The sequence below is a fragment of the Mya arenaria genome, chromosome 4 (genome assembly GCF_026914265.1).
Source record: "Mya arenaria isolate MELC-2E11 chromosome 4, ASM2691426v1".
NCBI classification, from domain to species: domain Eukaryota; kingdom Metazoa; phylum Mollusca; class Bivalvia; order Myida; family Myidae; genus Mya; species Mya arenaria.
Genome location: NC_069125.1, coordinates 48,535,001 through 48,562,462, shown reverse-complemented (window position 1 = coordinate 48,562,462; position 27,462 = coordinate 48,535,001). Strand labels below are relative to the sequence as shown.

General features: G+C 33.9%; 1 protein-coding gene across 2 annotated transcripts; it reads left to right on the top strand.

Moving 5' to 3' along the window:
• The first annotated feature begins 429 nt into the window (after positions 1–429).
• Positions 430–26,297, top strand: LOC128230269 (cardioacceleratory peptide receptor-like). 2 transcript variants are annotated; one of them, XR_008260192.1, is made up of 9 exons: positions 430–587; positions 15,135–15,276; positions 17,885–18,088; positions 19,795–19,946; positions 20,139–20,286; positions 20,469–20,558; positions 21,225–21,564; positions 25,136–25,231; positions 25,450–26,297. XR_008260192.1 is itself a non-coding variant. In XM_052942390.1 (7 exons), exons 1-7 carry the CDS (start codon positions 555–557, stop codon positions 21,452–21,454), a joined length of 999 nt encoding a protein of 332 aa, XP_052798350.1. In that variant the 5' UTR covers positions 430–554; the 3' UTR covers positions 21,455–22,278. The 2 variants fall into 2 exon arrangements, 1 of the variants encoding a protein (XP_052798350.1); XM_052942390.1 differs by lacking the exons at positions 25,136–25,231; positions 25,450–26,297 and having other exon boundaries at positions 21,225–22,278.
• The last annotated feature ends 1,165 nt before the right edge of the window (positions 26,298–27,462 follow it).

Here is a 27,462-nt window from a genome sequence, read left to right as displayed (position 1 = left end):
ACAAAAAAACGCATCAAGATTACTTTCAATTCTTCAATAATATAAAGTACATTTATAAGTTGAAACGCCAATATAATATAATATAATGCGTTTTAATTCACACTTGTCTTGAACGTTCAGTATAAAACCGGTAGTCTATAAATATATGATTCAGTTAAAATAGACTTCATATTTCAGTCACAAGTTATTTCATTCAAATTCGCGTTTCAATAACAGCGACAATACTAAATAACGTCAATATTTGTCATTATTATAATGCTGCTTCAGTTTTTTTATTATATGTTTAATACCAATAAACCTGTGTAGGTGTTCAAAGACAGAACTGTTTTGCTAACGATACAGTTGTAAAAGCTCTGTTATTTACTCCTCCTAAAAAACCGCGAAACTTTATTGGTTTTGTCTGCAGGTTTCCCCCATCTGAAGCAAGCAGTGGCAGTGATCATAACGGTGGTTGCCAGTGGTGGTGTTAACATTTATGTTTGGAAGGAAATACATTTATACATAAACCATCAATGAAGTTTTAATAAAAGGGGATTGATACAAAATAATTCAAGATGAGTAATTCGTCATTCAGTGAGAAGGATTTGGTAAGTACAGAAATCAAATAGTCAAAATTGTAGATGCCATGTTGCAGTAAATTATATCTATTAGCGTTGCATTGTCGCTTTTATCCCAAATGCATGTTTTACCAAAATCATATCGCAAATATTGCATATTTCATGTTGCAGTAAATAATGTATATAAGCGCTGCGAACGACAATTCTTTTTTATTTAGACAATTTTTTTAAATAAATATAAAAAACAACATTGTTTTTTGGTGGTTCATTTTCACTTCGTTTGTTCTAAATTTAAGTTTAAGGCATACAGGTTTATGTGTTTCCATTTCTCCGACCAAACCTATTTTATTCTGCTACAACATCATGAAGGGCATATTCGTCTGGCGAGTTTATTTATTTGTATTGAAGAATGAAACACACATCAATGTTTGGACTCAGATTTAATGTCTCAATTAAAATTCAAGGCACACAATATGAGTTAATATAATTACGTATCAAGTTTGAATATTTGGTGTGATATTCTAACACAAAAAAACAGGCTCTTGAGAAAACAATTATGCAAAGGTTTCCACTAATACTTTATTTAACCTGACATCCATTAGAAGAAAACAAACTTCTTTACGATTAAAAGTTATCTACCAACTTCCGTTTTTTATTGCCAATTTCCATCATGCAAAGTTAAGAAATGCATGTGCACTCAAATTATTCGTAGACAATGTACTTATTGAAAATGTAACTTCGAAGAAATTGCTTGGAATTGTTATTGATTCATCATTGTCATGGAACCTGCAAGTTGACTTTGTCTGCAAGAAAGTAACTGCAAAGATAGCTCTTTTAAAAAGACTTAATTACTTTTTAACGGATCAAATGAGACATTTGTTTTATAAATCGTATATACTTCCTATGTTTGACTGTTGTTGTAGTGTTTGGGGGAAAAGCAAGCAAACGCATACGAAACGAATAACCATGCTTCAAAAAAGAGCTGCTAAGATTATTCTCTTAAAGCCTATTAGAACGCCATCGCATGCATTATTTAAACAATTAGAATGGCTTCAATTTGAATACCGTTGCAAATATCAAACGGCTGTTATGGTATATAAATCTATTAACAATCTTACACCGAGTTATATAAGAGACATTATAAAGTTATCAAACAATACAAGATATGGATTACGATCTTCTACGCGACAAGACATTGCCCACATTCGACATAAAACTCAATACAAGAAACACTCGTTTGCATGCTACAGCGGGACAGTTTGGAACTCTTTACCAGAACGAATACGTAAATCGAACACGGAAAATACATTTAAAGCCTGCTGCAAGAAGTTCTTTTTACATCATCAATTGCAAAAACCGTTGTAAGAATTGTACGCATAATTCCATGACTATTGTTTTTACATTATATATATCTCGATTAAGGTGTTAAATACATGTGTGACTGTCCTACTTACTCAGTTAATAAATTTTAATGATACGATTTGTTAACCTTTAGGTACAAATTGATGTATTGTTCGGCATTGATCTTATAATTAATGTATTATATTCATGTTTCTTTATGTTTTCGTATAACATTTTAATACGTACCCTTTTGAAATAACATAAATTTATGCTTGCGTTTTCATTCTAAGCATTTATGTGTGTGTGCGTGTGTATGTTCTTTCAGAAGGCCACATTGTAAATAAGTCGTGTGTTATGTTTGTTTATAATATGATGTCTATGTCTTAATGTGTTACCTTCTTTAAATAAAGTTATTATTATTATTATTATTATTATTATTATTATTATTATTATTATTATTATTATTATTATTATTACATCATGCATCAACCAAATCTCTTACGTTCACTCACGTATGCATGTGATTCGTAAGTGCTTAACAATATAAATTAATGATTTCGAGCGAACAAATTAATTCCGAGATTCGAGCTATTTTAGAATGTTAACGAGGTAAATAAATGGTTCTGGATGCATTCTGGTGCACCTGCCATAAAAAAATGTTAATTTGATGATACAAAGCTCTTTCTGCGTTCAAGTCTGCAGAGTATAATAACAAAGTGGGCCGCAACACATCTAACGCCACTACCTCTAATTAAAATCATAATCGGTGCTATCCCCAATATATTTCATAGAATATTTGCTGATTTTGGATATACCATTCGAACTTCACTTTCAAGTGCATAATGCCAGTTTACATTTTAATTATTTTAATGTTAAAACGTCGGTGAAGAAAGGTAGATCGTAATAAGTTTTGGTGTGAGAAAGTTGCCTTTACATACTATTAGAAAAAAACAATACATTTTAAGCATCGCTATGAATAAGTTAAAAAGATAACTGGGATAATATCATTTGAATACCGAATTTTCCAGGATTGTTTTAGAAGAAAGACAAAGCGTCCAAAAGGATAACCAAGAACCCATATGAGATTAATCAATAGCATACAGTGAAAAAAAACACAGTCAATAGAAATTTTTCCTCAAGGTGACCAGTAGATATGTTTCACTTGAGGATCATTTGCAATTAAATATGTTCTACATTCGCAAACGTATTAAAGATAAAATAGAATCAAGCTATTTCAGCAAAGCACGTAACGCATGGATGTTATTCAATACCGCATGACATAATCAGTTATTGCTGATACAAGGGCACTTAAAGTGGGTCTGAATAAGCATCCGGTGATCATAAACTGTTGTAAAACCAACATTAGTTCACGAATGCTCTACTGCAATAAAGACAGTTTTAGAAAGCAAAGTGCATTTTACCAATATTGCGGCAGAAAATATTGCAAAATCGTATGCTTTTTTACTGAAAACGGTACTTATATTCGTAAATTTTCGAATGCCATACTTGTACCTTTTTTGTAGACATCCGTTTCGTCGAAGAATTACTTCTTTATTAATATATTGGAAGCTTAAAGACAGTAGAATCGAAAGGCATTATTCATTTATGCGAAATATTAAAGCAATCCTACATACGAGGCGAGCATCTGTTCAAATACACATTGGTTTTACAATTTTTACGGCAATCTTTTGTTGAAGACTTAAACAATTTAAATCTGCAAATAATGACAATGCCAAAACAGCCATATTTTAGGCATTTTCGTTTGCAGAATATCTCTTAGAAGTAAAATAGCACCTTTAATTTTGTTAAAATCTGCTTAATGTGAAGATCACAAAACAAGTTTATATAACTATTAGCATATTTATTTGCAAAATAAATACTTAAGTGGTATCATCTGTTGCTACATTATTAATATTATATTTCTTATAGTAACTGTTACTGTAGTATATATCCTTGCTATGCGGTTTTGACAGTTTAGATATATTAATTGTATTGAATTAATTATCTTGACATACGACAGTATTCTTATATACTAATGATTTTCCTAACATATTAAAATGTCAAAATGCAAAGTTCTGACTTAAAAAGGAGCATTCTACAAATATGAGTACTTCTTCTTTCCTTACAATTAAATTCAATGCCAATTGGTTTAAACAATAAAAAAGGTATGTCAAATTTCTCCTTAGAATAATCAATCATTTTGAAGTTAGGTACCGCTAATCTTGACAGACGACTATTACATCGTTCAGTTGCTTGACATCATTTATTTATTCGCATAGGTATACTTGCCAGTACATCTGTGACATTATGCAGTGTTTGTACAGGTATACTGGCCAGTGCATAATATGTGGCATCTTGCAATTTTTGCACAGGTATACTTGCACGTACATCGTTGGCATCATGCAGTTTGTACACAGGTATATTAGCAAGTCCAACTGTGATATGCAATTGTACACACACGTACTGGCCAGTCCCTCTGATATCATTCAGCGTTTACACAAGTGTATTGGTCAATCCAATCTGTGACTTCGTGTAGCTTTTACACAAGTATACTGACCAGTCCCTCTGTGTCATCATGCAGCTTTTAAACAGGTGTACTGACCAGTCCCTCTGCGACATCATGCAGATTTTAAACAGGTGTACTGACCAGTCCATCTATGACATCATGCAGCTTTTACACACGTGTACTGGCCAGTCCCCCTGTGACATCATGCAGTTTTCACGCAAGTGTACTGGCCAGTCCCTCTGTGACATTATGCAGCTTTTACACACGTGTACTTACCAGTCCATCTGTTACATCATTCAGTTTTTACACAGGCGTACTGGCCAGCCCCTCTGTGACATCTTGCAGCTTTTACACACGTGTACTGGCCAGTCCCCCTGTGACATCATGCAGCTGTTACACAGGTGTACTGACCAGTCCCTCTTTGACATCATGCAGATTTTACACACGTGTACTTACCAGTCCATCTGTGACATAATGCAGCTTTTACACAGGTGTACTGACCAGTCCCTCTGTGGCATCATGCAGCTTTTACACAGGTGTACTGACCAGTCCATCTGTTACATCATTCAGTTTTTACACACACGTGTACTGGCCAGCCCCTCTGTGACATCATGCAGCTTTTACACACGTGTACTGGCCAGTCCCCCTGTGACATCATGCAGCTTTTACACACGTGTACTGGCCAGTCCCTCTGTGACATCATGCAGCTTTTACACACGTGTACTGACCAGTCCATCTGTTACATCATTCATATTTTACACATGTGTACTGGCCAGTCCATCTGTGACATCATTCAGTTTTTACACAGGTGTACTGGCCAGTAAAGGTAAAGATATACTTTTCATGAATGTAATGTGACTTACACTCGCTGAAATAGGTATATCTATCGAGTATTTTTACTTTGTGTTTTGTTTCTGTTTTTAAGGACGGTCGTTTCTTCCTCTTTTAAATCACAAATGTTTCCGTTTGCTGATGGCATGATGAGTTTTCAGTTTTACTAACTGCTACTTTGGGCCATATATTACAGTTGCCTTTCGGTAATTGGTATTATTGTACGAATTTTATTGCCTTTATGCACTTAAGCCAAGTTAGGAACTCTGTTTACAAAAGGGCAGACATACTGCGTCATTTTCTGAAGATCTGCAACTAATGACCTTTTTATACGTGTTTAAGATAAAAAAAGTATGTGTGTGTAAACGTTTGTACAGGATAATATGATAACTGTATTTTGAAAGTAAGCAAAATATGACGAATTATTATGAATTGTTTTGAAAACAACACTAAAAAAAGGTTATGAGGAGAGTACCTTTCTCCGATTCTTTGATAAGTTCTAATTGTGTTCTAAGTAAATATTCCGGATGGAGCTTCAAAGATATTTCTGTTCCGTTCATTATGTAAATTGGATGACTTCTCCAAAGGATATTGACCCCCGACTTAACTACTTTTTTACCCCAACAGATGTCCATTAATTTTATTATATAATTGGTGCATGAGTTATTGTCTGCGTTTTCTTTGTCCATAAAAATACGTTTTTTTTTATATCAAATGCCATATAAATACTATTCATAAACGTTTGTTATCATTTCATTGGAAATGTCCGTTTTAGTTGTCTTATCATGTGTAATTTCCGCTCTTATTTAAGGACAATACATGATTTTATCTCATATAAATTGTCTCTCCAGAACGCTTTATATCATCAATAGCAATATTTATATCTTTATAAGGTCTAACATAATGAAATTGTTTCCGATTTAATGAAATACGCTGGACTTTTAAACCTGACCATATTTTCATTTTTTCCACTGGACAAACTGGTATTGCCCTATTAATTTTATTTAATGTTTTTTGTGTTTCTTTCAGTAATGCCTTGCACGGGCAAGATACACAAATGTCTTAAACATGGGTGTAGTTGATATAGCGACGATGTTAAGTGTGAAATGACATTCAGACACAACTGAACCAAAGACAAATTTTGACTTACCTACCCTTTTTACCAGTACAAATTGGCCCTATAAAGATAGTAAAAAGATGCGGGGAGTGATTTTTCACTACCTGTGTTTAGACTGTCCAAGTTAAATCGTTATTTAATGCATAATATTGTTCATAAATACCTGAACTTGTATCATCCGTTGTGTTCTCGTCTGTGACTGCTTTAATGTATGTTGCTTTTTTGTCGCATTGTCGCCAATAGTTGCGTAACCAGCAATGTGTGTGTCAATAAACCCGTGTGTGTGGCCGGGTTGCATGTTAATTAGATAAACCTGAAAGTTGTGTACAAAGCTAAATACTATTCGTTAGTATAGACCAGATAATGACAGATGGTAATTTTAATGAACACCGCAATTTTCAAAAAAGTATCCAACTTCTTGTCCTTGCGTCATAATAGAAAAGGAATAATTGTTTTTTATTAGAATCGGTCTTATCCGTCGTGTTCTGATGTCAATCGACATATATGACATATCAGAAAATCTATTACGAAGTTCAATCTTTCTATACAAATGATTTTCGGATCGCTTTTATGACAGTCCGGTTTTACATAAAGAGAATTTCATGGATAAACATGAATTCAAGAACGAAAACGAATAATCTGTACGGTGTCTGAATTTCAATCGCATTTTCACGCAGAGAAACCTGTAACATCGAATGTCGCAAATTGATAAATCAAACTAAGTGTGTTGAAATTGTTTATCTTCAGTTATTGTCCTCCACCACGTTGGCCTTCGTACTTACCTGTGCAATATATGAGACTAGCTCTGACTTTCACTGCAATATTGAGGGAAGAACAATAAAGCAACTCGGAAATTTATGGCGCTTCCTCTGACGCCTATTTAAATTCGATACAAAGCATGATTATTATAGGAGCTGTACCATAGGACAGCTGCTGGTACGGTCTGAAACTATGGAATACTATCTTCATAAACTGTAATATTTTAAGCTTGTAATGTTTCTGATGTCTGTTCTCGGTTGATAATTAAACGTCATAGTAGTCATTTGTCAATTTTAGCCATAACAATTGCAAACCAATTTTAATTGAACTAAAGCGAAGATGCATATTTCGCGTGAACAATGCTATCACAAACGAGGCTTCTACATGTGCTGTAAAACTTGTTGACGGATTGGACTACCAAAGCCAGTTGTTAACTTAAACCATCTTCATGGTGGAAACCATTTCCGTTCTTGAAAATGCAGCCTAACCATTATTTATTTCAGAGAACCATCTGCATCATTCTTTGACTAAATTACATGTACTACATTACTATTGAAATTGAAAAGAAAGAAAATGATAAGAGTTCATTTAATTCACCTAACACTATTCCTATTTCTAAGGTCTAAAACAAAAGAAAACAATGCCATGATGTAAAATATTTGCTTGCAATGACAAGACGAGTAATTTTCATTTACTCGACAGTCGTTTACGATACATAATGTTCTTCTTTTATACTAAGATTAAACATAGTTCAATTCAAACACGTCTTAGCAGGTAACGCAGCATGCATATTGACGACTACCACATGACACACCAATGAATGGCAGTACGATTTGAAAGTAACGGCATTTGATATTTTTCAATTCTGCTCAACAGTTGTAATACAACGTTTTTCTATTTACCCTGGCTGAGTGTTTTCTATGCAAGTGATGTTAGTCTTAATACATTATAATTTCTCCTGCCATGTGTCTGATAAACAAAATACTGACCTCTAAAGGAGCAAGTTTGCGTCCAGTGTAATAGAGCAACTCACTAACATGTATAAAATTATGTCGGTACGACCAGCGCATAAAAGTATCTCATAACAAATAAGATACATGTGATAAGTCATAAATAACAATTATAAAACAGTTGTCAGTGTTCCATCACAAAACATTTCTTTGATATTACACAGACGTGCCCAGTAGCACAAACCGAATGGACACAGATTTGCTCAATCTACAGATCATGGCATCATTTGCTTTTAATGGAAAATATTGATTGCTTTTGATAAGAACTAGTTTCTGCAATATCGATTTGTACAGCAAATGAAAGATTTCTTGCATATTTAATGCTTTAACACGCATGTGACATTTATGAGACTTTTCGTCACGTCTAGAACACATTATATTTGGCGACAGTATACTCATATTAATATAATCATACCGTGTGGGAAAGGGCACATGTGGTTCTATTTCGTGAAGTTGTAATGCTTGCTGACCTCATAATAGTGTGGTATTATTTTGTGTGTGAAAAACGAACAAGTAAACGTCTACCGAAAATAATATAACATACAAGTAAGTGTGTTCTTCAAAGATTGCAACTTTTGTCGTTTATGTCGAAGTTCAGTTGAAACCAAGAAAAAATAACATGCAGTGGTCATGCATTTTACATAATAATAATTTGCATGCAAATACTGTTTGGCGATGCTTAAATTGAATAACGAATGAATACGCAATGAATGGATATTAAGGAAGCAGCTCCTAATTTGCGGATTGGATTCCAAATGGTTCTTGAATAACGGTTCTCGTTAAAGTAAAATATCTTTATAGATCTGACAACAACTTCTTTGAAAGTAATGGAGTGTTGTATTGTTTAAATGTTTGAAATAAATACGTAGATAAAAATTGTAAGAGGGATTTTCAGGAAGAGCATACTATTTCCATTGTAAGAAACAGCAGACGAGGTGGGAACGAGGCTGGCCATTGACGGCATGGTATATAAAACAACTTATATGCTCCTAGCCCCGGCTTAAGCTATATTTTTATGTGTTTCCTTCCTTCAAAATTATATATAAGGTGAAGGTGTAGAAGTATATGCGAAAACAGTTAAACTAATTTGTGTGTCATTTGTATCACGTTATCGTTATCTATTCAGGTATTTAGAAGGTGTGTAAGCGGTCGGGTAGCTTAGTTGGAAGAGCATTCGCCCTATTATTGAGTGCTCAAAACACAGGGCTGTGGGCAGTGATATTTGCTAAAACTATTTTTGAGTTCTTGTCAGTGCTTTCTCTGACCACATGTCGTAAATATAAAGAATCCCACACGTTTGGTTATGGAGTCTTAGAAACGGTGTGAGAAATTGAAACTGTATGTGTCGTGCAGACATGGAGTTTTCTCTGGAAACATATGTCTTATTTTATTTGCTATTTACGCTGTGTGTAATGTATATTAGCTCAAAGTTTATGAAACGGGTCAAATACACCTCAATGTGTTTCTGTTACACATTTAGTATGACCAATAACAGTTCTCATATATTGATAAACAGTGTTTTATCCACACAAACCTAGCTCTTTTGTCATCTGACAAAAATCGTTATTTTTTTATCTTTTTTGGATACATCTTTTCAGTCTATTCTACATACGAAAGGACGCCTAAATGTATTGCTTTTAGCGAGGGCTTTAGATAATGCTATTACCGATTTGATATATAATAGCAATCACGAGGGTTGCGGATGACTTGAATGTTATAAACCCCATTTTCAAGGACAACGTCCCATAAACAGTGTGAGGTATCAGTGAAGAAGGCTTCAAATTATCCGCACGTAGTTAAGGAAACGGTTACGCCAATTCTACTTATTACTTTTCCGATAAGTGGAGTTTATATGTTATCCAAAAAAACACACAATTAAACGTGTTAACCTTACGTGGCTTTGCCGTTGTTGAATTACGTTGCCGTTGTTTGTGCACGTAAACTCGTTTAAACCCCAGTGTATTAACATTTTGCTGACCGTTCCAACGCGGTACCTAACAATCATTGATAAACATACCTAGTTTTTTATATATTATGCATGCATATGCACTGTATTGTTTGTAGAGTTTTGTGCTGTTGTTCCATGTTTCTTGTTTGTTATTTTTTTGTGTTCTATGTCTTTGGCTTTTACCCTGTGCCATTAAACGGGGATTATGTTTAAACTTATGGTTACTGAGCTTGTTTCTGTAGTTTTTTACATAAATATTTACATAAATTAATCACTACTTTTTCCGTTATACATAATGCAACAATTGCCTTTGACACCCTCTAGTGCAGTATAAGATTATCCTTCTTGGTGGCTTTCCAATAAACGCTATCCGCCTTGATTGGATTCTGATATTTATGATATAATATAGCATCAAAGACTATAAATCCTGACATGGTTATTAGTAGTAATTAGAGATCTACTAGTGTTCTTGTCTGCAGTCTGGCCGTTAGATCATCTGCTACATTCATGTTCTGCAACTGATCATGTCTAATGTTCATTTTGGATTATTGATAATGGAAAAAAGCGATTATTGAAAAACATAATGTTTCACGCAAATCATGTAAGATATTCTTTATGTATTCATTTTTTTTTTATCTTTTTTAGTGATGTTATAGCGAACCAGGATCATAAGTTGTTCAGATGAAATAGCTTTTGGAATTAAGGTTTGCGCGATCAAAAAGATAAAAGTAAAACAGAAATGTGTTTTAATCATTAAAGAATAAACATTACGGTAACACTTTTGATAACGAAAACACAATGATTAAAATGGTGAGCAAACACATTGCATACACATTTTTACAAAATGGCATTACAATGGAAACAACACACAGATATTAACTTTGACTTGTTAAAGAGTAATAGGTTTAAGGCTTAGTGGACCAATAACATTACAGAGAATAAACGCAGCTATCATTCAACAGCAATCAACCAAAACAGCAACAACAGTGTTTGCATAGACAACTATAAATCGCAAAGGCAGACTTTGACTCCAGTCAATCATGGTCGCATGCGGGTTTCGAAAACAATCACACATTAAAAATTAAAATGAAAGATCGTATAACTCGTATAAAACGTTGATATGTTAATAATGAAAAAATAACAGAGTTTAATTACATAATAATGATACGATATAAAATCGAATATGCTGACTAGTCGTCTGCTTGTTAAGCCAGTGTTTTAACTGTTTTGTTGAAATCAAATGATTGTCGTGATCCCTCAGTATTGACTCATTTAGAACGTACTGTAGATAATAAAATGGCATTACCAAGGACAAATACACTGGTCATTTACAATGCAAAGCAACACAAAATACAGTGTATTTACATGTTAAAAGATAGGAGACATAATGACTTCAAAGGAGATAAGCAGATAAACGGAATCTAAAACAAATACGTAGATCTTCAACGGGTCTAAAACAAAGGGTTTATGATGTCAAATGGCATTCAAAGTGTTTAATTCTTAACTATGTATAGGCTAGTAAATATACCACTTCTTCTTTATTCCACTGTTATGGTATATCTTTAATATGTATTTTGATATTGGAGATACTATGCTCGTCAGAGCGTCGAAAATAACAACATTCTAATGAATCTTTGTATGCATACTACTCGTGACATAAGGCACATGGTTAAACAAAGCCAGTATATAGTGGTCTTGATGATCCTGTATGAGTCGTGCACAAACACTAACCACGTCAAAGCTCGAAAACTTATCCAAATGAAACATTATACACGTGCCACCACTGATAATACGCAAAACGTCTAGGAAGATCCATTTCTCAGGCTTAACATTCACTATTGTCATGTTTTGTCCGTTAATTAAGCGATGAAGTCGTGCAAAGATTTTGGTAAAAGTTCAAATGCTGTTCAAGATATTTTACCTTAAACGTTTGAGTCGTCATCATTGATTGCATGGAATACAAGGGTAATGCGTACACAGAATACACTTCGTTGCGATAGTTGCCTAGACCATTATTTCGAGTGTGTGTGTCTCGACAGATAAGTTATCGCCATCAACATATTCATCGAAGTCGTTTATAATACTGTTCACTTTGATTTCAATAAAATTAAGGGCCAGCATGTTTTTAGTTGCGTGGAGAATAGCAATCATAAGTGATATTAATATCTCTGCTATAAAACACGTTGGACAAAGTGAACATTTCTGAGTTTTCAGACCGTTCAAGCTGTTTGATATATGAAACTGTCTTCATAATGGAAGCTTGTATTGGTGCTTAAAAATTCCTATTAAGCATTATTTTTTTCTGTCTACGAAACGTCTGTATTAATTACAATCATATATTAACGTCAAATTTCAATAATACTATAAAGGAAACCTAAGGGATCAACAGACCGAAATTTAAGTGTTAATATAACGACATGTCCAATCCACAATCTTACAACATGAGGATTAATGAATTACAACAGCAAAAGCTTTCTTTGAGACATACAGGTATTCACATTTGTTTCATTATTTTGTTATTATTTTTTGGTAAAATTTTTCTTGATTGCCTTTTCATATTCTATTTGTATTCGTATTTGCTTTTATATTTTAAAATTACGCATAAAAAAGTAATGTTTCCTTAGCAAGATAACATAATTATTCCTGCCATATTTACTACCTACGTGGATTCGTAACAAGATGGGATTATCCAAGATTAAGATAATTCTTTAGATTAGTTCAAAGGCACTCACAGAATATAAACAAGAAAATCCGAGCGTGTTTGTTATCGGTATTTACATATTTCTTATTACTTGGACTAGACAATACTTCAGGTACTCAGTATATTATCATGTACTTTATTCAAACAGTGCTTGAAATATAAGTTGAAAGGAGCACATTGATAATCATCCCCTCTATGACTTATCTCGACAAAAGAGTGAAATAGGATGCTTTTTGTTTTGATTTTACCAGTAATATATCCAATCCAGGATAAGCATAAACCTTTAACGAAAAAGTTGTACTGCTTGTTCTATCAGATTGAAATATATCTTCTGTCGGATAGAACATACCTGATAGCGGTCCCTCACCGTTAACGTTGTGTGGTTTATGTTCTTGTAACTGGGGAAATCTCATTGAATTCCGGTAAGCGTGCATTGACAGTTTCGGTTTCTATGCTATTCTAAAAAGCAATATCTCTTACACAACTAGCATTAAAAGGGAGTGATAATACAATTGCAAAAAAGCTATTTAATTTCGTTGTGTACAAAACATTGAATTTATTTGCTGACGTTCACATCGCTTACGACAAGGGTATCTTTTGCATTTTGTGTGTATCTTTCCAATTCGAAATTTATTGAATTTATCCACCACGTAAATACCAGTAAATTTAAAAAATAACGTCGGTATATGTATTTGTACTAATCACCTAAATAAACACACTATAAACTGGGAAACCTTTATGTTCCTTTTTTAAACGAGTAAACTCAGCAGAGACATCAGCATAATATTCTGTTCATCATGTTTATTGATGTATTATCGGTCTGATATAAGTTAGTATTGACAATTCTAGGCTTAATTTCAGGAAATATATATTTCCTGATTGTTTCACCATCTGGTGTCTAGTCCCTTCAAAGTATGAAAATAACGGATTTTAAACAGTGCTCTTTTTGCGGAAAACACCCGGCAGAGAAACAAAAACAGAAATATAATTTTACATAATTGATGGAATTGATACGACCTGATTTTCTTGCAAAGTGGTCTTAAGTGTATTTAAATTAAATATTGGTAATTGCACTGCCCTAGATGCATGTGCAAGTCCCATTTTTAGAAAGCTTTGGACAAAAAATGAGTGTACGTAAAAAAAGAGATTTGATGAAATACAACTGTTTACTAGACTTTATAAAATTGAGAATTTAGAAATGTTCACTAGTGTATAGCATGGAACATTTTAAAATCGTATGCTTTGTTCTTGGTGTGGCATATAGTTGTTCTTTTCAGGGCCCCTATAAAATAAAGCTTTTTTTTTGCACGCACAACGAGTTTGTGTAAGTTTATGGTCCGCGAAGTAAACACAATACAATTAATTTTTCGATTTTCAAGCATTGATTCTTGTACTCGTAGTAACTGTTAATAACCAAACAAAACACAAACTTTCTACGCGTATGTATGGTTGCCTTCCATCGCATATATATTGCCAGTGCCTTAAGCCATTACATTGTTGATGGTTTACAAGCTAACATTATAGCATTATAGGTTAACATGCAAAGCATGCTATTCCACAACTTGTATCAAATAATTTGTGTTATATTGAGTATACATTGAGCAAATATTTTAAATACTCACTGTCTTAACTACAATCTGTTTTCTTGGACGATGTATTGGGATTCGCGTTTTATCTTAGGCGTATGACATATTGTGTGCAATAACCTTTAAAATAAAACGCGCCTATTTCCTTGTGTTTTTCCCCAGACATCCGTGTCCAAAATATTTCAGTGAAATTGATCAAAACAAAATAACTATTATGCATTTTTCATTTGGGCAGTAAATTAGTCTAAAATGTTTTAAAAATACGAGCAATATAAATGATTGTTTATTTGAAAGGCTTTTGCAAAAAGGTTTGATGTTTTATGGCCAATTATGTCAAAGATATAAAGTCACATTTAATAACATCAATTCTGACATTTCAACGAAGCTTTATTGAGTTTCCTATGCTCGTTGAATCGCTAAATAACATTAGCAGTCATGAGCTTACCAGTGCTTTAGTTGAGCGTACTCTGTGCTTCCGAAGCACATCCTTTCAGAATGCTGTCATACTCATCTTGAGCCAATTGTGTAAAATTTTTGTTAAGTTGTCCGCAGGTTATATTTTGGTCTGTTTGAACATTAAATTTGATTGGTTAATTGTTCATCATTGCAAACATATTGACCAATCATCGACTGACGTTGACCAAACCAACGATCTAACCACTTTATACAGTTGGCTGTTTGTAAATGTGTTGATCCACTACCTAATAGTGCAAGTAATGTACAAGGCAATATTTTATCTAGTAAACTGTTTTACTCATATTATATCCTAACTTTGCAGATGATGGACATGGCGATAGCTGTTACCTGCTTCTCTATGGCCGTGATCATAGTTGGGCTCAACGGCTTGGTCATATTTACCCTCAGCCGACAGAAGGGAAATAATCGCCTACACTTTTTCATACGTCATCTTGCCATTGCAGGTAAAACTTATTAACATTATTTTAATTATTATTTTAAACTTTTCATAAACCTGTTAAAAATGACATCAAGCACATTAAATTGTACTATTAACAGCAAAATATAACCGGCGGAGTAGATATACATTGTATTGCATTAAATATAATGATAAATGAATCAATAGTAGTATAAAATAAACTGCAGAACCCTTTAATTAAACATAAGTGTTTGCCTTCTTCTTTTAACATGATCATTATTCAAACCAGTCTATACAACATACAAAAAACTAATGGGGTTTGACACAAGTTGATACAAATTATATACTGTCTTCCCCATGCACACCCTTATTACGGCTACGTATACCATGCAATTATTTTGAGTTTCAATATAAATATACTTGCTAAAAGCAAAAGACATTATTCTTATACATTATAATTATATAACATTATTGTTGGACTTGTTGGTAAGCATTTTGGCAAAAAGTAATATTAATTTATCAATGTTTAATATGCCATATCAATAAGACACAGTCGTTTGTCAGACATAAAAGGTACTGCAAATAGCAAAAAAACCTTTAATAAATTGTCTGCTATGTTCTGTTTTTTTTAGAATGTCATACCTCTGACCTTGGTCGTGCTTCAAGAATTACCGGTGACATGATCAAACGATTGCTCAAGTAGTTATGTAGAGAATTTCAATTTGATATTATATAAGCATCACCAGTTTTTATTCACAATTATTTTCTTTAGCAAATGCATTTTGTTGGAGCCTTTTAGCAGATACACAAAAATGCTTATGACTGAATAATTTTATAATCATTCAATATGTCTTTAAACATCTATTTTTAACACATAAACAACTTTTTGATGAACGACTGATAAACAATCAGCGCACATTTTTAGTTTGACTGAAACATAATCAAGGAAATATACTTTTGTGAAATAAAATCCTGCTGTAACTTACGCAACATTATCAAATTAATAATGTTTGCTTTTGATAACGGCTTAATAATTATTATTTTTATGCTCTTTATCACTATTCTGTCTGCCAAGATTTCAGTCAGAGTTTGGCTTCCGAATGTATCATCTGATGCATAAAAAGAATAATAGTTTTAAACTCACTGGTGACATATAACACAAACCATAGATTGAAATAATTTATCGCAAGTTTAGAAAACCTAAACATTTATCACGTATATTTTTGGTAAGGCACTATCAACACGTATTTTCAGAAATCGTTTGGCGGTTCAATCATTCAGTGTGATACTGTCACTTAGTGAGCGTAAAGATCAAGAGTTCGCTGAGAAAAGAGATCAATCACATGAAGGGAAAACTACCGTTTCGTACCACCCAGATAGTTTGAATGCTTTGACCAATCGTACCAATGTTATCGGGTCTTTAAATGCACTAATGGATATTATCCCATTCTGGGTGTTTAATGTGTTTCCCTAACGAAAAGCTACAAGATCCAATTCTACAATAAACACATAATAGGTTGAGGATATTAAACTGAATATATATTAAATATTGGTCATACAAACAACGCTTTTCAAGTGCATTAGGTACATCCTAATGCAGAAATCAGAAGGACTTTCGTCACACGGTATCGGAGTGGTATATAGCACCGACTTATCACAGTGTTGGTGGTGGTGATGATGATGATGATGACGTTCACATTCCAAACTAAACTATTTTTGATGTTTGACCCTATAAAATATAAACGAACCTTTCTAAGATATAATGATCACAACGTACAAACAAAACGGGTCATACCTTGGGCATTTCTTAAACTCTGAATGTATTCTCCACACCATGGAAATAATTAATGAGTCTCCAGGCAACATGGCGAGGTTCACTTTGCAGTACTTTCTAAAGTTTATTTAACACTAAATTTCGTTGATAAATGTTATGTGTTTAGTTTATTCATGAGGTTATTCTTGCAAGTAAAGTTTATGATACAATTTAATTCTGTATACGTGGAAAAGTGACAATTCAAGAAATGTGAATGTTCCAAAAATGTAAACAGATCATTTATTTTCTTATTATGTTTATTTGTTCTTTTACATAATTGCACTCACCGCTTAATTGTTTAATGTTATTGATAAATTTAGCAATGGCTCTAATGGCTGTATAAAAAGTACGGTTTAATTGGTTAAATATGTTTTTTTTATCTTTTAAAAATAAGCAAGTTTTTTCTTGATTATTGCATGAAATCATTGACTGCTTTTGATGGAATTTTGTGTGTTCAATCGAATTTGATTTTTTAAACTTTTACTGCGACTTTTAAATCAGTTCAACTGATAAAGACAAATAAAACTTATGCTCGAAGTAGCATGGGAATTGTAATGTAGTTTAATGACGTTCTTTTTGCTCATGCTCTCTTGGTGGTCCCAATGCCCGGGGTTATAAAATAACTTTTCGTTTTAACATAGAGGTAGTCGAATAGTTTTAATAATGAATATTTGCACATATTATTTTCATTCCTAAATTTTGGCATAGTTTTAATGAACTGCCTTTTAAAAAAATTGTTGACAAATATTGGTTGTTTTTGTTGTTGTATTTGTTGTTGGACTTGTTGGATTTGTTGCTGTTGTTGTTAAATTTGATATTGCGTCTTTTGTTTTTGTTTTAGACTTACTTGTTGGGTTAATTGCTGTTACTGGCGATGCAGTAAATATTGGCATTCTGCACGCGGAATGGCTGGCCGGCGACGTCATGTGCCGGTTGCATCGGTATGCTTGCTACGTCATTCTTATCGTCTCCAACAATCTGCTCATTGGGATGAGTTTTGATCGCTTCCTTGCTGTGAAGTATCCGTTAAGAAAGATCACGGGAGGTATTATTTTTTAATGTATTGTTTAATTTACAACGTCTGGTTGGAACACTATGTATTTTTGTATATTTAAATAATATTAGTGTATTGACATTTTGCTGTTTCTTTATTTTGTTCAGTCCTGAGAAATGTTGTTCTAGTAACGAAACTACGAATTTGTAACTCTTGATGAAATCTACGCGATATAAGTTTACGGAATTTTTACCGAAACTTAATTTATTGTTTCCATTTTTAGCTCGACTGGCCAAAGACCAGAAGAGTTTATGTGATGGTAATGTGTACGTAGTATGTGCGTCCGTGCGTACGTGCGTTCGTGCGTCTGTCTTCACAGTCTTAAGTTTTGATTGTATCTCGATGAAACATTTACAGTATTTAGATATCAATTAGAGCTCGGTTCCTTTCGAAGACCAGCCAGATCCGCCCATGCATGCCTAGATTATGGACCTTGAAAGTATAAAAAAATCCGTGTTTCTGTAAACAATTGCTTGTGAACACGATACAGTCTTCAGTTTTAATTGTATCTCGATGAAACTTGTACAGTTTCTAGATATCAATTAGAGCTCCGTTCCTTTTGAACACAATACAGTCTTCAGTTTTGATTGTATCTCGATGAAAAATGTACAGTATTTAGATATTCATTAAAGCTCGGTTCCTTTTAAAAACCAGCCAGATCCGCCCATGCATGCCTAGATTATGGGTCTTTAAAGTATAAACAAATGCTATTTTTAGTTAAGTCTATTTTAAGTCAAGTCTACATGAGCGTAGTCTATTTTTAGCCAGGTTTACATGTAAAGTCACAATTGCTTGTGAATGTTTGTTCAAAGTATGCCCTTTGGGTCATTACTGGCCACGCCCCGGGTTCACAGGTTTGGTATACTTAAATTGAGAAATGTTAAAAATCTTTTTGTCTGAAACAGTTATGCAGATCCTTGCTATTTTGAACAAGGCTTAATTTATTGGTCCACTACCATGCTTGTTCAAATTATCCCCCTTGGGTCAAAACTGGCACTGCCCCGGGGGTCACAAGTTTCCTAGAGACTTATTTAAAAAGTATTTTCAAAATCTTCTTGTTTCAAACCACAAGGACCATACCTTTGATATTTGTTGTGGAGCATCATATGATGACCGTCTAGCAAACCATTTGAAATTATGCCCCTTGGGCAAAAGCTGGTCCCACCCCTTTTGACTAACCTTTTAATTTTTAAAGCTACAGCAATGAAATTTTGACCATGTGTACAGTTTTGCAAAAAGCATCAATGTTGTCCTCGGATGTCCTTGACTTTGAGCTTTTGACCAACTTTTTTATTTTTAAAGCTACAGAAATGAAATTTTGACCATGAGTACAGTTTTGAAAGCAAATAATTTTTACCCTCAGATTACCTTTACTTAGCACATATTAAAATATTTCATTCAACTAATATTCTTACAACACTTTCTGTCCTCAGATGTTAAACGTGCAGCGTTTTCAGCGTACCCAAACACAAAAAGTGAACTATATATCTGTTGCCTATTACTCATACGTACATGCTCTGGATTGAAAATGACCACAAGAGCCATGCCAGTAGAGCATAGTCCCTCTTGGGCCTCCTGTTATCTGATTGCAACTGTTTCTGTCGGAATACTTGTAGCATGTGGCTCTTGCATTTCGTAAATCTCTATCAATAGTCGTTTCAAGTGCAACATGATTTTTTGTCACATCTAACTTGCAGGTTATATGCCATACAGAACAATTATCATAGGTTGCTGGGTTATCGGATTAGCCTTACCTTCATGGTTAATACCATTCTTTGGGACAGAATATAATATAAAGTACTCGAAAATGTTTTGCGAAGTTAACTTAAAAACAGACGGTCAATGGCAGGTAAGATATCTTTCCATTTTGGTTGATTCTAAAAGCTCCAATAATTTTACGTCGGCATACTCATCGTTTGTTTGTCCAAATTTACAAGCATGCTTAAAATACCGTATCTAAGAACATTCAATATAAACGATGAAATGTACATTATGATAAAGTGTACTCAATGTGTAGCATACATTTCAATTCCATATTCAGGCGTATGTTTGGAGCACACTTACTGGGGTTTTCTTTCTCCCTCTTGTTGCTATTTCCTTCTGCTACATTGGCATCTCCATTGTCATCTGGCAGCACTGGAAGGATGGACAGAGGCTAACAGAAGTAAAGGACAAGTCTCAAACACAAGGTTTCTATTTGTATAAAATGATAATATTATGCTGTGTTTTTTAAAAGTACTCTTTCATAATCATATTTCTGTAATAGTTCTACTAAAAAGAACCTTCAATTAAAGTACCAAGCATCAAGTACCATGGTTTCTTAATACGGCTGAAATAGTGTACAAGTAAGCAATTGTATTTATGTTCACAGGGATGTTACAGAGTGCACGACCGAAAATGTCAGGGTTGCTTCCAAAAGCCAAAGTAAAGTCGATAAAAATGACCCTAATCGTTTGCTTTGGTGAGTATATTTCAATCAAACTAAACTTTCAACAAGGCTGTCGTAGGATGTTTGCTCCCCGATCGGGTTGAAATTGGAAATGATGAATTGACCTATTTAACACTAAAACGAAATTAAAAGGGACGTAACTGTAAGAAATATCATCGAACCGGAACGAGCTAAAAATGTGCACATCTTTTCTAGTAAATAAAGCGTTACATAAGGTTTCAATGAATTCAAACCGGCTGGTAAGTAGCCCCTGCGAGAATGAACATATATCACACCATGTAAAAAATAATAGGGCCTAAACTCAAAAAGCAACGAGCCGGAGCGCGCTGATTATAGGCGAATATTTTCTTCATAGTGAAGCTTCCCATATATTGCCCTAAAATAAAAGCCGGTGGATGATGAGAAAAAAACCCAAACACGAATAGTGGGACGGACAGACGGACGGAATGACATAAGGACAGACGGAAGGACAAACGGACGAAGAAGGTACTTTATGCTCGCCCGATTTATTCACTTAATACACTTAATCAGCATCAATAAGTTTGATACTTGAACTACTTCAATGTTGAATTAATCGTGCTGCATGTTATTTTATATTGAAGCTATACTTTCTGAAGATAAACGCAAATATTAAAAAAGAGTAAGTTCAAGTGATCTTTGTTTTCAAATTCTTTTCAGTATTCTTTGTTTGTTGGCTACCAGCGACAGTGATCTATCTACTTGACGTCCATCGAATAAACTCACTAGACGCCACGGTTAAACGAATGTTACAGAGGCTGTATCCACTCAACAGTCTTGGTAACCCTCTCATCTTCATCATGTTCAATACGAAACTATTCACGTGGCGTAAAAACAACTCTCACGCGCGAGATTACGACCGCATGGCCACAGAGATGACGACAACCTGACAGTTAGCGGAGATATTGCGTTGCATATTGACGTCATATAGGCGTCTGAGATACGCAGTTGTGTAATTTATTGAAAACACAACACAATCATTGGAGCATTCATTTGCCGGGTTAGTTTGTGAGAAATATTTTGCTTATTTCCAAGATTATGTTTATAAAATGTGTCTTAAAAAATCGGTCTGTAGAGCATAATGCTTATTTATTCACATATTTTCTGCGCATACATGTACATATGTTCGAAAGAGTTTAAATGTCTTATTTATTCCATGGAACTGATTTAGAACGTAAACAGGTAGTTGTGCATGCTGCACTATTACACGAATGCGAAACAGTGGCTCCAGCTCTATTAGTAGTTGTATATCAACAAAGCATATTTATATGGCACTGCATTCCCCGATTTCTCAAATAAACCCTCATAATTGTGATATTAGATAGAATAACGAGTCATACGTTTTATGATCATTTCCGTTCTTTTGCTCTAGCTCGGAAGTGTCATTGGCTCTTTTTTATATACAGCTCCTAAAAGAGCTGGAGCCACTGTTTCGCACTCGTGTATTAATTAGTGAATTGTTTATATCATGTTAAGGAGATGTCTTGTCTGTTATTTATTTTTCATATGAAAAGGAATTTATATTTAACCTTTGTTTTATCAATATGTATATTTGAGTACGGAATTGATGTTACACAGAAGGGAAAGTGGTAGTATATAGTACATAGATAGTAGATATAGCTATAAAGTGATGTAAATTACACTTGAGTGACTTGTGTTTATTTTAAAGCAGTACATACGTCATTTCGACAGTCAATGAGAAAGTGACCATAGCGGGCCTTAGCCAAAGACATCTTGAGTAAGAGGCGGACGCATTTACCTCTACAATTCCTCAACATTTCAGTATTAATACTACACAAAGAGCTTATGACACCATAATATAGTTGGACAACTAAAACAAGTTGTTCAAACATTTATTTTTCTTCATCATATTTGTATATTTCTTCGGATTACAGTCATCTGTCAAAAGCTGGTCGAGTGAAATTTTTGCCATAAAATTTGCCTTAAAACCAAAAGTAAGGGTAAGTAAGAAGTAAGGGTCTATAGTTTTTATCAATACTAAAACGTTGATGTTGGAACAATAACATGCCGAAATATTCATTGCTTGATTTTTTATATAAATATTGACACATACTTTTTATTTCCAATCGTTTAGGTAAACATTTAATTATTTAAGCAGAACTTCAATGAATTTTATAAGGTTAGACTGTAATATACATTTTTTAAGATTAGATTAAGTGCGGCGTTTGTGTCCGCATATATAACGCTATCATATAAAGTTATAAACCACAACATGAAACAAGCAATGACGTTTTTGTGAATGAATACAACTGAGTCGAACTAAAAGGACTCCAACCGATCAAGCTGCAGGAAATTCATCAATTTTGTCATCACCATCAGTATTGTTTTAACAGTCGAGGACAAGCCCGGTAAAATGTTACCAAGGGAAACTCATACAAAACAAGACATCCACATAAAACACCGATAACAGATATGGTCTGCTACTAAATACATAATCACCGTGACAACCAACACTGTTTATCAATAAATTTAAAGTTACAGTAAAAGCTACGGCCTTGGAATAGTTTATTTAGTGAAACCCGCGTTGGTGATGAAACCAATATTCCAGTACAGAGACTAAACGATCATTAATGTATATACTCAATTGGAACTATAATTGTTAAATGTTAAAATAACTCCCGTTTTATTTCCAAAAAAAACGACTTAACAAAAGTAAGTCTAGGGTTGTGAGTTGAATCCATTTCTCCTCAATTCTTCAATGCCTTCAAAAGACTCCATATTTTAAATATGTCATCATATTGTAGTTTTTTGTCTTATAAAAAAGGTAGTCTAAATGTGGAGATCAATGTCCTCCAAGGAGGACAACGTTACACTTGTTTGCAAATATAATATGATTGTTTAAAGTTAGTTGATTTAAAATGAATAAACTGAATAAGTAGGTCGAAAGGTTTTATCGGACTTTGGTAGAGGTTCGCTTATAAAAGAATTTTGATTTGTTTTGGAAACTTAACAAGCAGTTTACAGAAAAACATGGCCCGCCCAGAGATTTTAAACGAACGAAGATGACTCAAAAAAATATGTTTGAGGAACACGCAGAACATGTCTGAAAAGTAGAAATTTGACCAACGATTTCCAACGAAAAATATTTTTTTTGAAGTTTCCCTAAGGTTGCCATGGCAACCATAGTTCTGCATTAAACCACTTGAATTGGACAAAACTGAACGAATACTAAGCAATGAACATTCAATGAAGTTGTTATGAAACTGGCGGTTCACTATGATATATTGTTTATTTTTTTATTACAATAGCTCCTCGTAAGCACTCTTCGGCATTTGTTTTGCCAGTTTTAACAAAGTAGGTTCAAACCAATGTCACGGTTCTCAACTACACAATATTGATTCAACCACCAAAAGTGACAGAAAAGACATATGAACGCAAATCACAGAAATACATTTTTTTTCTGATCAGTTTTATTCTTCAAGGACTTTACCCGTAAGAACTGAAACCCAACAGCACTTTCTGAATAATTTCAACACACGTTGAACACAGTGAGTCGCATTGGTGTTTAAGCACTGACTTGTTTTAAACAACCTATTAACAATCCTACTCAAACATGGTCTTTGCAGCTATGCAATTTGAAATCCTCCGATCCGGGTAAGAAATATCAGACTAATCTAAAAGTATGCACAATTTGATTACATATTATGTCAACACAATGGAATGGAAACAGTGTAATTACTATAGTATTCGGCATTTAAATTATTACTGCGTCGTAAAACATAGTTTCGCATGGCTATTAATACTTGACAGCATGCGAGTTTCAAGTATATTGTTTCGTTGATATCATTGTTTTACTTCTGCGTGACAATCAAACTACAACATGTGTCTGGTTTAGAAATAATTGATGTACGTTTATTTCGTATCTGGTTGATTAGCAGAATCAATGGTGGCAGTATGCACTTCAGGGTTTTATCTAAGTTTCATCCTGATATAGACATTCAAACGTTGTGATACATACACAGAGACACTAAACAAATATTGGCATACGAGTGATTTGTCGAGAAAGGTTTTTCACAGCAGTTGTATATTAGAGATATAAGCGTATTTCGACAACATTACTATCAAAATACAAAACAAGTATCGTTTTGCTTCCTAAGTACCAAATCATCTAAATATATATATATATATATATATATATATATATAAACATTCTGTAGTATATTCAAGTTTTTCGTCGTAAGATAACTGAAGTTTTAATAAGAAATTCAAAGGATATTTTAACTGAGGTGGGGCGTATAATTTAAGATATTCTTAGATAGTGCTTGTACTACTCCTCTGTTGTATTATATTCATACCTTTACACACGTTCATACAGTCGAACCCCGTTGGCTCGAATTCGCTTGGCTCGAATCCCTCTTTGGCTCGAACCAGATGTAAAGGACCGATTTCTAATTACTGAAGGCAAACAATTCCGCTTGGCTCGATTTTCCGAGGCTCGAGGTTATTTCACCGGTCCATTGGAGTTCGAGCCAACGGGGTTCGACTGTATATACGTGTTTCTAGAGCTTCACACTTAATATAACGAAGGAGAATTAACCTTTACTCTTCAGGCTAAAGTTAAGAAGCATCACACACAAAATGTTTCAGACATATTGATCTTTGATTGGAGATCAAGAAAGACGCTGGGTCACGATCGCAGCTTTTTGGTGAGAGCAAAGGCTTCATTATGAGTATTGCATTTCAACCATACAGGAAGAAATCTAGACTGAACGGCGAAATGTCTAGAATATTTGGACAACATACAGATAGATAAATTATATTTGACGGAAGTTCTTTATAATTGATATTTAGCGTATAAGACATATCACTGTTAGATTATATTTATGGCGCTAAAACGTTAAAGGAATTTATTTCTTTTTTCAAGATGTGCCTTACTATTTTGACGTAAAGACGACGAAAATTGGATGTATATATGGACGTTATAGGGGGAAACCTATATGGCAGAGAAGTTTGTAGTGACTTTACAGTAAGCCACCTTAGGAGTGAGTATAAAAAGAAAAAGTTAAAATGTGGTTTCTTAAAAAGGCCGGGTGCGGGAGGCGGGCAATATGTTTTTAAACAAAAAACTATAGAACCTTTAACAACTACAAATGCGAAGAAGAATGCGGAGGTGATGAAGCCGACGTCTTCCGTTCTTGCCTCATCTAGAAACGTTCCAAAAGAGATAAATGGCAATGCTCTATTATGACTTTATTATAGGTTTTTATGTTATAAGTGTGTGGGTAAAGTGGTCTTTGACTAGATAATTATGCACGGAAGAAAGAAATCTTATTTCTTTTAGTCTGTTGAATTCTTAAAAATATTGTCCATCCCATTGCATTTCTTTTCGTTTAATGCTATAGTTTAATTAGTTTAAACATATTTATTTTATAACGATTGTGAAACAAGTTATTACAACATTATATTAATCACTCTCGTTGGCACGATTTTACGCGAGAGTGTGGTCATGTATTGTGGGGGAAACCGGAGAACCCGGAGGAAACCCACTTGTCCGGCTTGGTGACCACAAACCAAACTCACATGCGCCCAGGCCGGGAATCAAACCCGGGTCGCCTAGGTGAGAAGCGAGTGCGCTAACCACTGCGCTAACCGGACAACCTTTAATGCTATAGAGCATTAAAAATTCAGATTTAAACCTTTGCTATAGCAAACTGAATACTTAATATTGTCGTATTTTATGAATTTTGAACACCACTGCCAAAAAGAAATTAGGTTAACGGAAATAAATTTTGAAATACTTGCGCTAAAATATTTCATATTTTCCAATTAATCATACGTTCTGGAGTATTGCGTTAATATGAGATAGTTATTAATTTAAAGTTTTACCTGATCTAGTTGCTCATGTGGTTGTGACGTCAAATCTAATCAGAAACTTGATGTGTTTCTTCTGACAGTTTTCAGCTGAACAAGATGAGTTTCACAAATCACTTCCAAAAAGCTTTACAATGCGACAAAAACACATGTTAACCTCATGGTGTGTGTAATGTGTGTGCATGTACACAAACTTAACAAAAGAAGCTATGAAGTTAATGTGAGGAGGTGGAACAAATATGTTAAAATGATGGATAAAATTGCCCTCTCCGCTTTTTACCGAAACTATCAAAGTTAGCGTTTCCTCACGCTTACACAACTCATATATTGTCATCTTGCGCTTCCTCATATAGTATTAAACGTTTTGGGGGCAAATAACACGTGGAATCATCTGATAAATTTACGAAACACCCCATTAAGTTTCTGCTATGAATATGTCGTCAGAGCCAAGTAGGATGGGCACCATTTTAACACAAACCGTAATTTAATATATATTTTATAATGAAATGATATTAACGGATTTTAAAAGTATGACATGGTTGCCCTTTTCTAGTCCTAATTGTAAAAGTGTACATAATTACAGTGTCAATATTATTTGCCTATGAAAGAAAGAGGCAACGAATCATTCGACATTCTTTTAATTCAAGCTTAACCCTTTCTTAGTTCATTTCTATTGTAACATGTCTTTGTTCTGGCGTGCTACATTACCGAACACAGATCAGTAAAATATGATATCTCTGTGAAATCATTAAAATCGCACAAAACACTATACATTGATCCCATTTATTCCATAAGAAGCTTTACAATTTCTAAAATACCGTGTAATAATCCAATAGAAAAGACATGCATTCAAACAATTACTTTATTAAAATCATCTTATGTTGCATGGAACGTAACCATTGCAAATATTTGCTAAAATATCACACACGGCAAGAGCATGCCAAGTTGCAAAACATTGGTAATGATATTTTTGAAGTGTACGGAGGTGACAAACGCCAAATGCCTACGTTGTACATTGTTGCAAAATGTATTCAAATGTTCAGCAACAAAACGCATACATTGTAAA

What these genes read in the sequence shown, in the direction of transcription:
- LOC128230269 (XM_052942390.1), top strand. Translation starts at nt 555, where the DNA reads ATGAGTAATTCGTCATTCAGTGAGAAGGATTTG. An exon ending in CATTCAGTGAGAAGGATTTG is followed by an intron (nt 588 to 15,134) that starts GTAAGTACAGAA and finishes CTAACTTTGCAG; the next exon opens with ATGATGGACATGGCGATAGC. An exon ending in GACCCTAATCGTTTGCTTTG is followed by an intron (nt 20,559 to 21,224) that starts GTGAGTATATTT and finishes AATTCTTTTCAG; the next exon opens with TATTCTTTGTTTGTTGGCTA.